The 12,156-nt window shown below is 41.7% G+C and overlaps 1 protein-coding gene across 2 annotated transcripts in view; it reads left to right on the top strand.

The window, feature by feature from the left end:
* Positions 1 to 12,156, top strand: part of DNAH3 (dynein axonemal heavy chain 3) — a 254,086-nt gene that overhangs the window by 98,903 nt on the left and 143,027 nt on the right. For both annotated transcript variants that reach the window (XM_070779177.1, XM_070779176.1), the window contains 6 exons: positions 3,377 to 3,575; positions 5,328 to 5,436; positions 5,664 to 5,777; positions 6,539 to 6,715; positions 9,232 to 9,323; positions 11,593 to 11,812. In XM_070779177.1, the coding sequence (XP_070635278.1) occupies positions 3,377 to 3,575; positions 5,328 to 5,436; positions 5,664 to 5,777; positions 6,539 to 6,715; positions 9,232 to 9,323; positions 11,593 to 11,812 (911 nt within the window). The remainder of the gene's footprint in view (positions 1 to 3,376; positions 3,576 to 5,327; positions 5,437 to 5,663; positions 5,778 to 6,538; positions 6,716 to 9,231; positions 9,324 to 11,592; positions 11,813 to 12,156) is intronic.

Here is a 12,156-nt window from a genome sequence, read left to right as displayed (position 1 = left end):
CTGGTTCCTCTTCCTTTTCTAAATCTACCTTGAACATCTGGAAGTCCACAGTTCAGGTACTGTTGAAGCCTGGCTTGGAGAATTTTGAGCATTACTTTGCTACCATGTGAGATGAGTGAAATTGTGTAGTAGTTTGAAAATTCTTTGACATTGCCTTTCTTTGGGATTGGAATGGAAACTGACCTTTTCTAGTCCTGTGGCCACTGCTGAGTTTTCCAAATTGGCTGGCATATTGGGTGCAGCACTTTCACAGCATCATCTTTTAGGATTTGAAATAGCTGAACTGGAATTCCATCAGTTCCCCTAGCTTTGTTCATCATGATGCTTCCTAAGGCTCACTTGACTTTGCATTCCAGGATGTCAGACTCTAGGTGAGTGATCACACCATAGTGGTTATTGGGTCATGAAGATCTTTATTGTATAGTTCTTCTGGGTATTCTTGCCACCTCTTCATATCAGCATGCATTAAAAAAAAAAAAAAACTTACCAATTTGGTGAATGCTGGAGTCCAGCCCCAGCAGGGATTCAAACTGAAGGGATGAGCAGTGTCGGTGAGAAACTGAGGCAGCCTCTCATTTTTCTTGGACTGCCTGTTTATTTCAAGCTTATGATTCTCTTTTATACTTCTACAAAAGCATTAGGTCAGAGGTTTGATATTTTTAGTTCCCATTGACCCAGATTTATTTTTCTCCAGAAATCATTGTTGCCCTTCAAAAGGAGCTCCTTCCTCAGCGATTCTCTTATCTACTTTTTCTCATGTGTCCTTGTGAATACACTGTAACTCATGCTAATGTCTGGGCCACATACCACATTCCTCAGTTTATTTCTTATTTTTCTAAGTCCTGTTTGCCCCTAGTATCCTAAGCTCACTATTTCTTAGAAAGGGCTTCTACCTAATAATATCTCTAAGTCCCTAATTTCTATAAGCTATAGTAGAATATGATAACATTACAGCAATCCTTATATCTTTAGCTTCTAACTATTTTAATTATTCCTAAGCCCTAAATTCAGCAAACTCCTTTGCCATAAACACTTTTCTCACAAATGGGCTTCAGATAGCAATCCCTCCCATGGCCTCAAGCTGCGGCCTGTGTGCTCACCCTGGAACACTTTTTTGTAAAAGTCCTTGAACAAATGTCAGTGATTAACTTTATGAATTACTCTTTGAGCACAGCTGCAGAAGGCTTTATGCCTTCTTATGCTCCTCTCAAAAACAATAAGCACCTTAACATTCTCTTCAGTCAACTCAGCCGAGGAAAGGGAAAAACAAGTCAGAATCACAAAGCCTAACTCCTTCATTCCGGGTCCATGCCTACAGAACAAAGGGAGGGGGTTTAGGGCCATGCCTCCATTTTGTCAGTAATGCCTAATGCGGCTCCTGACAGGTGAATTTCTCTGTTGTTGTTTTTCAGTCACTCAGTTGTGTCTGACTCTTTTTGACTCCATGGATTGCAGCACACCAGATCTCCCTCTCCTTCACCATCTCCTGGAGCTTGCTCAAACTCCTGTGCATCGAGTCAGGGATGCCATCCAACCATCTCATCCTCTGTCATCCCCTTCTCCTCCTGCCTTCAATCTTTCCCAGCATCAGGGTCATTTCTAATGAGTTGGCTCTTCTCATCAGGTGGCCAAAGTATTGGAGCTTTTGCTTCAATACATCAGTCCTTCCAATGAATATTCAGGATTGGTTTCCTTTAGGATTAACAGGTTGGATCTCCTTGCAGTCCAAGGGACTCTCAAGAGTCTTCTCCAGAACCACAGTTCAAAAACATCATTTTTAGGCACTCAGCCTTCTTTATGGTCACACTGTTATCCATACATGATTACTTGGAAAAACCATTGCTTTGACTGTTATAGACCTTTGTCAGCAAAATAATGTTTCTGCTTTTTAATATGCTGTCTAGGTTTGTCATAGCTTTTCTTCCAAGAAGCAAGCATCTTTTAATTTCATGGCTGCAGTCACCATCTGCAGTGATTTTGGAGCCCAAGAAAATAAAGTCTGTCACTGTTTCCATTGTTTCCCCATCTATTTGCCATGAAGTGAAGAAGAATTTCTGTGTAGCCATTTTAATATTGAAGATGGAAGAAAAAGCAACATTTTCAGCATATGCTGCTTTACTAACTCAAGAAAGGTAAAAACACAACTGAAATGCAAAACAAAAAAAGAAAAAAGGTTTGTGCAGTGTATGGAGAAGGTGCTGTGACTGATCGAATGTGTCATAGTCATTTTTGAAATTTAATGTTAGAGATTTCTTGCTTGATGATGCTCCATGGCTGGGTAGACCTGTTGAAGTTGTGAGTGATCAAATCAAGACATTGATTGAGTACAATCAACATTATACCACGCTGGAGATAGCTGACATATGCAAATATCCAAATAAAGCATTGAAAATCATTTGTCCTAGCTTGCTTGTGATAATCACTTTGATATTTGGGTTCCACATAAATTAAGCAAAAAATTGACTTCCTTGACCATATTCCCCAGCAATTCTCTTCAATGTAATGAAAAAATTGTGACAGGCAATGAAAAGTGGTACTGTATAATAATGTGGTATGGAAGAGATCATAGGGCAAGTGAACTATCACCAATCACACCAAAGGCCAGCTTTCATCCAAAGAGTGTGATGTTGTATACATTATGGGATTGGAAGGGAGTCCTCTATTATGAGTTTCTTCCAAAAAACTAAGCAATTTATTCCAACAAATACTCCTCCCTATTAGACCAACTGAAAGCAGCACTTGACAAAGAGCATCCAGAATCAGTCAACAGGAAAAAACACATAACCTTTCATCAGGATAATGCAAGACCACGTGTTTCTTCAATGACCAGGCAAAGGTGGTCAAAAACTGGTCATCAAACTGGAAGATCTGATTTGTCTGCCATATTCACCAGACATTGCACTATCAAATGTCTATTTATTTCAGTCTTTACAAAATTCTCTTAATGGAAAAAATTTCATTTCCCTGGAAGACGTGGGAAAAAGCCACCTGGAACAACTTTTTGCTTAAAAAGATAAAAATTTGAGGGAAGATGGAATTATGAAGTTGCCTGAAGATTTACAGAAGGTAGTGGAACAAAATGATGAATATGTTGTTCAATAAAGTTCTTGGAGAAAATGAAAAAAAAAGTGTCTTTTTTTTTTTTTTTTACTTTAAAACTGAAGGAACTTTTTAGTCAACCCAATACTATAAATTTATATAGTGTATAAATAAAGATGTTGCTTGAAGTTTAGAGATGGGCAGAGAGGATAGTTGAACCTAAAATTGTTGAGATGGAGTGGCCTTGATGACATCCTCAGACCCTTCTGAAGAATCCGTGAAAATGGGAGGATGCCAGTGACTCTGCAACTGTGTTTCCATGTCTGTGTCCCCACAGCTCGTGATGTGGTAGCCAAGTTATCTGAGGACAACGTCTGCGATCTGAACGATTTCCAGTGGATCTCCCAATTGCGCTACTACTGGGATTCCAAGGATGTACAGGTGCAGATGATTACTACAGAGGCCTTATACGGCTATGAGTACCTGGGAAACTCCCCCCGGCTGGTGATTACACCCCTCACTGACCGCTGCTACAGGTAAACTCTGGGCCTCCCCAGACCTGAAGGGTGAATAGAGAATTCCAAAAGGAAAATCTGAGAAAGAAGTTTGGAGCAGCTTGAGTTTGTTGTTACCTTTACCTTCTGTATTCTAGATCCTCAGATTTTAGAATTTTTACCTTAGTCAGTGTGGTCTCACAGATGGGCAATTTAGGCCTTAGAAATAAATGAGAACCCAGTAGAAGTCCTAATGCAAAGTATCGTGTTCAAATCAACAACTAGACTGTTAATGCCTATCCTTGAAAATGGCACAGTGCTTAAGAAAGAAAGCTCTCCAGTGGCAGGAATCAAGAAGGTGCCAGGAGATCCCATGGCCAAGAGATAGAACAGGGGCCAGGTAAAGGACCCAGGCAAGGAGTCTCTGAGCTCTGCCACCCAGTCTGATGAAGAGATTGGGCCATTCTATGCTCAGCAAATTGCTTTGCCACTTTCCTTGGAATTCATAACTTTAGAAACTTGGACTTTGTGAACTTGTCAATTTTGTGATGTTTAGATTTTTCTTTGATTTTATATATTGTTTGAGTGCAACTTTTAAATTATAAAGGTAGTACTTGGGTATTTTTTTTCTTTCAAAGTCCTCAGTCACTTGTTTTCTATGTTCTGTGACTTCTTCAGTCATTTATCTATTCTACTCACTATTCAACAACCATTTCTTGAACTTTACTGTGCATTATGTGTGACCTCCAGGAATCCTCAACCTAATGGGGTAGGGGAGAGAGACACACTCAGGTGATTATAAGAAAGTGTGTTAACTGAAACTATAGAAGCTCATACACGGGGCTGTGGAACCACAGTTGACATATCATTCATTCTAATATTTATCTTATGCCTCCCATATGGAACTGAACAATGGGTTCTGAACTCAAGAGTTCATAATCTAGTGGGAGAAATATATTTATTTTTCATCATTCCATTAGCATTGGTGATCTTTGGAATGCAGAGGGTTTTTCACTTTCATTTGATTCATTTAGTATCAGTTCAGTTCAGTCACTCAATCATGTCCAACTCTCTGCGACCCCATGGACTGCAGCACTCCAGGCTTCCCTGTCCATCACCAACTCCTGGAGCTTACTCAAACTCGAGTCCATCGAGTCGGTGATGCCATCCAACCATGTCATCCTTTGTCGTTCCCTTCTCCTTCTGCCTTCCATCTTTCCCAGCATCAGGGTCTTTTCTAGTGAGTCAGTTCTTCGCATCAGGTGGCCAAAATATTGTAGTTTCAGCTTCAGCATCAGTCCTTCCAATGAATATTCAGAACTGATTTCCTTTAGGATGGTGTGGTTGGATCTCCTTGCTGTTCAAGGGACTCTCAAGAGTCTTCTCCAGAACCACAGTTCAAAATGATCAATTCTTCTGCGCTCAGCTTTCTTTATAGTCCAACTCTTATATCCATACATGACTACTGGAAAAACCATAGCTTTGACTAGATGGACCTTTGTTGACAAAGTAATGTCTCTACTTTTTAATATGCTGTCTAGGTTGTCATTTAATATGTATATATTCATTTATCCATTCAATCATTCATTCAAACAAATGCTTTTAGGTGCCACCCATACATACTCAGTTGTAACACTGAGTAAAATAGAATTTTTTGTGATGATGATGATGTATTGCCCATATAATCAGGGAAAATCATGTTTAATTATTTGAGTCAAAACAAAATAAACCGAAAGCCAGTTTGTTTCTTGTGTCTTAGGACATGGCATTGAATTCTTATTTTCTTCCCCTTAGGACACTGATGGGGGCTTTGAAGCTGAACCTTGGAGGAGCCCCAGAGGGTCCAGCTGGGACAGGCAAGACAGAAACCACCAAAGATCTGGCCAAAGCTTTGGCCAAGCAGGTAGGGAAACGCTGTCCATCCTCACACTCTTTTCCCATCCCTCTCTGGAGCCATATCCAGGGAAGTTGGCATGAAGTTCAAGATGGCTTAGAGTACCAGGCAGAGGGGGGCCCCAGCTCCTCCAGTAGAATGAGAAGAGGGGAGCCCCACCTCTGTTTGAAGGTATAGGGTGATTTAGACGGGAAGAAACCCATCCTAAATGGAGCCCACATCCTCTCTCTCTCTAGTGTGTGGTCTTCAACTGCTCTGATGGTCTGGATTACAAAGCCATGGGGAAGTTCTTCAAAGGACTAGCCCAGGCTGGAGCATGGGCCTGCTTTGATGAGTTCAACAGGATTGAGGTAACCCTGGTACTAGGCTACTGAATAAAGGGTTTGGACACATACAAGGGCTTTTTTTCCTGGGCTCTTAGTTCCTCAGTGACAGGGCTTATGTGTCTTCTATGGCCCCTTGCACAACGTAAGTACTCCATGAACCAAACAAAAACAGCCCCAAGGAGACAAAATACCTAGGGTATACATAAACATTCTCACCAAATTCATTTACTCACTTGCTCATTCAAAAATTTATTGAGCAACTACCTTATGTCAGATACTGTGTGTATGTTCATTATACAGAGATGAGCAAGAAACAATTTTGCCCTCTAGACTGTTATAGTTCATCTAAGGGAGATAAAAATTAAATGATACAAGTAGAATATGAGAGAAGTCTATATCAGTGGCACAAAGGAGTCATCACAAATGAATGAGTGGTTAATTCTATTTGGGTAGGCAGTTGAGATTAGGGAATGTAAGCATGCAGTTTGAACCAATAAACACCATACATGCATACTATGGATGAAGTATTATGCTAGGTACAGGAACAAAGATAAAATACTGTGGAAACTACTTACAGACACACACACACACATGCATGCATGCATATACACACCAGTTTTCTGTTCTTTTCCCAAAACTCTAAATCATGCTCCTAACTTTGAATGTGAAGGTCTTATTCTCAGGTGATGGGGTTCTTTCTTCGCTAGGTGAAGGATACTATGGCAGAGTGGGGTGGGTGGCTGTCAGAAGCAGGAGCTCAAATCAACCAGCCATTCTCACTCCAGGTAGAAGTACTGTCTGTGGTAGCTCAACAGATTCTCAGCATTCAACAAGCCATTATCCGGAAGCTAAAGACATTCATCTTTGAAGGCACCGAGCTCTCTCTAAACCCAACCTGTGCAGTCTTCATCACCATGAACCCTGGGTATGCTGGCAGGGCTGAGCTGCCAGATAATCTCAAGGTAACATCAGAGTGGGAAATACTGGGTGTACTTTATGGTATAGAAACCTTTGGAAGTATCCAGGCATCTCACAGAGAAGCCAAATAATAGACCATGTGACATTTTTCAACTATGAGTGAAGATGTTATTTGGCTTCAGAACTCAATCATCTCCCCAACTCTAGCCTTCATGAGGTGGGAGGAAATATATACCATAATAACCAATGGCAAAGAGGAAACAATGAACACTGGAATAAGTGTCACTATTTCTGATGTCTACAAGGGTCGGACAGTTCATATAAATGAAAAAAGCCACATAGGCCTGATAGGGACTCTGACAGATATCCCACCTAGAGGCAGCAGCCCCTACTTATCCCCAGCCTACTCTGGCCAAGCAGGAATTGTGGGACCTTCTCATTTTTTAGGAAAAACCAGCAATTTTGATTGTTACATAAAATCTTATTTTTAGATCCTGGCTTAATGCAAAAACTAAAATCATTGTAGGCAAAATAAAATCATTGTAGACCAAATAAAACAGATTGGCATATAAGAGAGCATCAAAGTTCAACACAGAGAACGCTGGTAAACCAAGACTGGAGCACACGGAGCTAAGCTAGTTAGGCCCAAGTGGTGTCCACACCAAAGCAGAATGTTCTAACTAGCTAGAGAGATAACAAGAGAGCTAATATATCCTCGAGACCTACTGTTCAACTGGCCCGAGCTACAACCATGGCAATAAGCATTGGTCCTGCTGCTACGGGAAAAGGAAAGTGCCTCTGAAGTAGGGGCGAGAGAATGCCAGCCAGGCCATCTTCAAGGGGACAGGCACTAAATGACCTTAGCATGCTGCTCTCATAGATGAAAAAAACCCAAAGTGCAAAGTGACTGGGTCTCTACCTGTGGAGCATCTAGCCCCCCAACTGCATGAAGAAAGGGAGACTTTTTTATGGGTTTTCTTTCAAATTATTGTTCCATTCCCTCGAGTGAAAGACACAAGTGAGAACTGGACAAAAATGTATATTCACAATGGCATATGATGCTCCATCTGCTAGAAATGCATTCTGATTAGTTCCTGGGATCTAATTCAAATATACCACTCCTCCTCCTCCCTGGGAATAGAAAAGAAGTCAAGGAAATCCCTACGAGTGACCCCTCCTCTCTAGATCAACATAGACCAGTAGACACCAAAGTAGAATTTGAACCCACATTTCTCATTTTATAGTGCACAATTGTTGTTAAGTCCCTCCTGCATCCCTCCCAGCTAACAACCATGCTGCTGTTGCTGCTAAGTTGCTTCAGTCGTGTCCGACTCTGTGCGACCCCATAGATTGCAGCCCACCAGGCTCCCCCATCCCTGGGATTCTCCAGGCAAGAACACTGGAGTGGGTTGCCATTTCCTTCTCCAATGCATGAAAGTGAAAAGTCAAAGGGAAGTTGCTCAGTCGTGTCCAACTCTTCGCGACCCCATGGACTGCAGCCTACCAGGCTCCTCCATCCATGGGATTTTCCAGGCAAGAGTCCTGGAGTGGGGTGCCATTGCCTTCTCCGAACAACCATGCTAGATCTGCAAAACAATGGTCATGAGACAGTGTAGCCCAGTAGAAAACACTCAGGGTTGGTGTCAGGAAGTCTGGATTCTAGTCTTGGCTCTACCTCTAACTGCATGACTTAGGCAAGTCTCTTCTCCTCTAAGATCAAAAATACAAAGTCACTTCAGTCATGTCCAGCTCTTTGCGACTCTATGGGCTGTAGCCCACCAGGCTCCTCTGTCCATAGGATTCTCCAGGCAAGAATACTAGAATGGGTTGCCATGCCCTCCTCCAGGGAATCTTCTCCACCCGGGGATCAAACCCACGTCTCTTATGTCTCCTGCATTGGCAGGCGGGTTCTTTACTGCTAGCATCACCTGGAAAGCCCCAATAATAACAATACCTGATGTTTATTGAGCCCTTACTATGTGCTATACACCTTTTTAATCACTTCACTTATATACTATTATTTGCCCTCATGATAACTATGAAGAGGGCATAGTTGTTAGACCATTTTGAGGTTAAAGACCTGAGGTCTAGAGGGGTTACCTAACTTATTCACAGTTGGTATGTAGCAGAACAAGGACTTGATTTTTTAAATCAAGATCTGTCTAACTTCAGGATTCTTCTGCTATATAATTATCCTGCATCCCTGAATGACTTCTGCTGTCTACATTGAACACCATAAAGATCCAATAGTTGAATAAAGCTATTGAAACTCCATTTGGCATAGGAGGATGAAGTGTTGCTAGGATACTGGCACCTGAGGCCTTTCACACAACCATTGAGGGACCCAATGTATTTGGATAAGGCTAGTGGGGAGGTGCATGGAGCAGTGGATCCATCTGGTAAAGACAGTCTCTGTGCACTGATTTGTCCTCCAGCCCTCCTTTCCTTGACTGTCACTGGGTGGTCTGAATGATCATGTTATTTCTCTTTGCCTCTTTAGATGTGCCTTCCCCAGTTTTCACCTTACACATTTAGGTTCTGAATGGCATTTCTTTTCCAGGCCTTGTTTCGGACAGTGGCCATGATGGTGCCAGATTATGCCCTCATTGGAGAAATCTCCCTCTACTCTATGGGATTTCTAGACTCCAGAAGGTACGTTATATTGGCTTTCCAGCGCGTTTTAAAGAAAGAGTGATTGGAATGACTTTTTGTAGGGTGAATTCAAGGTAAATTGTCCATTGGAAAAAAAAAAAAAGAGAGAAACTTGAGATATATGCTTTTACTCACAAGTTTATCTGAATGTACATAGCCCTGGTCTCTGTCTTGACCCCTTCTCTGACTAGGAAATGGCCAAGATTCCCAAGAAAGAGCCCTCCACTCCCTTTGTATATACCTGGACTACTTCTAAGGAAGACTCACTCATTTCTTCTCTATCCCTCACTGTTAACACACACACACACACATTCCTAAATGACTGAAAGACATGAAATTATTTCAAGACTGAGTTGTTTTTGGCCAAGATTGAAGAAGAAAAATTAATATAATTTAGAATTAACTTTGTTAGCAATAAAATATTTATTTATTCCAATCAACTTGATTATCTCTCACTCAAGTATTATCCAGTTTTCTGAGACACACACACACAAGCACCAGTCTCTTTTACACATATAACCAGAATTGTGAATATTCACTGTAAAATGGCTTTTATTGATCTATTTCAAATTTTACATTTGTCTTTTCACATTGCTTGGCCATAATCAATTGATTTTTTTGTTACCACAGATATCTCCACAAGGCCCAAAGTGTCTTTGTGGTCTGGAGGTCATTGCTCTTAATGCACAGGGCTATAGATATTCTCAACAGAATGTGTCATCCTTCCTAGGCTAAGAGGCTGCCTCAGTCATAAGAGGTTTAATTTATTGTTTTCTATAGGAGACTTAGGAGAAGGCAATGACACCCCACTCCAGTACTCTTGTCTGGAAAATCCCATGGACAGAGGATCCTGGAAGGCTGCAGTCCATGGGATCGCTGAGGGTCGGACACGACTGAGAGACTTCACTTTCACTTTTCACTTTCATGCATTGGAGAAGGCAATGGCAACCCACTCCAGTGTTCTTGCCTGGAGAATCCCAGGGACGGAGGAGCCTGGTGGGCTTCCGTCTATGGGGTCGCACAGAGTCAGACACGACTGAAGTGACTTAGCAGTATAGGAGACTTCGCTTACATTTATTTGCCTGTTCAATTCATTTATTCAATTGGCAAGCCTTCATTGAGTCATCTACCTTATGTCCTGCCCAGTCCTAGGTGCTGGTGAGCAACACAGTCTTTGCTTTTAGTGTAAATCAGTCTTGTTAGACAGGAGTCCTGCAAGGAAAACATGCATCAGCACATTAGTTAGGGTAAATCTGACCTCCAAATTCCAATGGCTTAGCATAGTAAAAGTTTTATTTTTCACTCCCTGGAAATCCAAAATGGGTGTCTGCAATCAGGGGAGTTGTTCCCCAAGGAACCCAGGTAACTTATATCTCACAACTATAACACATGAGCATGGAAGAGCTTATGGAGGAGGTTTTTATGGACCAGCCCTTAAAGTGGCATACTTCCACTTCATTCATATGCCACTGGCTAGGAGTCAGCAATGTGGCCACCCCTGTGGGGAAGGCTGGGAAATGTGGTCCCCTGTGTGCTCAGGAAGAATCAGATATGGTAGTGCACATGAGCATACATGTATTGTGTGCTGAGTATATTAATTTTTGAGTTGGTTTTCTTAAATTAAAAGATGGATATTGAAAAAAATTGTAATGTTACAGAAGTGCAAAATTGAGTGTCCCCTGGTGGCTTAGATGGTAAAGCGTCTGCCTACAGTATGGGAGACCTGGGTTCGATCCCTGGGTCAGGAATATCCTCTGGAAAAGGAAATGTCAACCCACTCCAGTACTCTTGCCTGGAAAATCCCATGGACAGAGGAACGTAGTAGGCTACCATCCATGGGGTCGCAAAGTCAGACATGACTGAGCAACTTCACTTCACTTCACTTCATTGTGTCCCTTAGTAGCCCCACTCTATAGGCATTAACATTGTTAATCATTCGATGTAATCTTCCCAAATGTGTCTATGTGTGGCATACACATACACTCATATATACACATAAAAGTATAAACACGTGCAATTTCTTGTACAGTACATATTACACTTATGTATGTGCTTGCTATTTTTCATCCTACCTTTGAAAGACAGTTATAGTGCTTCCTTAGCTCATTATGGTAACTCTATGAAGAAACCTTCAAATGATAAGATTTTTCCATCACATTCATGGGCAAGCCTGGCTTCTGAAGGGACAGGGCACAACATGTTGGGAATGTCTGCTGAGCAGGACATGGGCCTTACTGGAGGGTCTGCAGACATGTCTTTTCCCTCCCAGTCTTGCTCAGAAGATTGTTGCAACCTACCGCCTGTGTTCAGAGCAACTCTCCTCCCAGCATCACTATGACTATGGCATGCGTGCTGTCAAGTCTGTGCTCACTGCTGCTGGCAACCTGAAACTCAAGTATCCAGAGGAGAATGAGAGTGTCCTGCTGCTCCGGGCCTTGCTTGATGTCAACCTGGCCAAGTTCTTGGCTCAAGATGTCCCTCTGTTTCAGGTAGGCAATGGTTTGGGACCTTGGCCAAACACTGAGATTCTACTTCCCAAGATGAAAAAAAATTTTGGCACCTCTTCCACTCCTTACACCCTTTCCATTCTCTAGCCAGCATCCCTATTGCCAGATACCCTCCCCCAAATATTAAGTAATAATGATAATAGCAATATCCCTAATTCTTGATGTTTAATAAAAATAGTTTCACTAATAGGATAATATTTGCTGTTGAGTGTGAGTAGTTAGTTTTTCATATCAAATATAATTAGTTTTGTAACTATTTTAACATCTGTCTTCCTTACTAAGCTGTAAGCTCTTAGAGACAGAAAGCATGGCCATTTTGTTCATTC

This window comes from Bos indicus, chromosome 25 (genome assembly GCF_029378745.1).
Source record: "Bos indicus isolate NIAB-ARS_2022 breed Sahiwal x Tharparkar chromosome 25, NIAB-ARS_B.indTharparkar_mat_pri_1.0, whole genome shotgun sequence".
Lineage (NCBI taxonomy): Eukaryota > Metazoa > Chordata > Mammalia > Artiodactyla > Bovidae > Bos > Bos indicus.
Note: the sequence above shows the minus strand (reverse complement) of the source record. Positions and strands in the feature narration are given on the sequence as shown.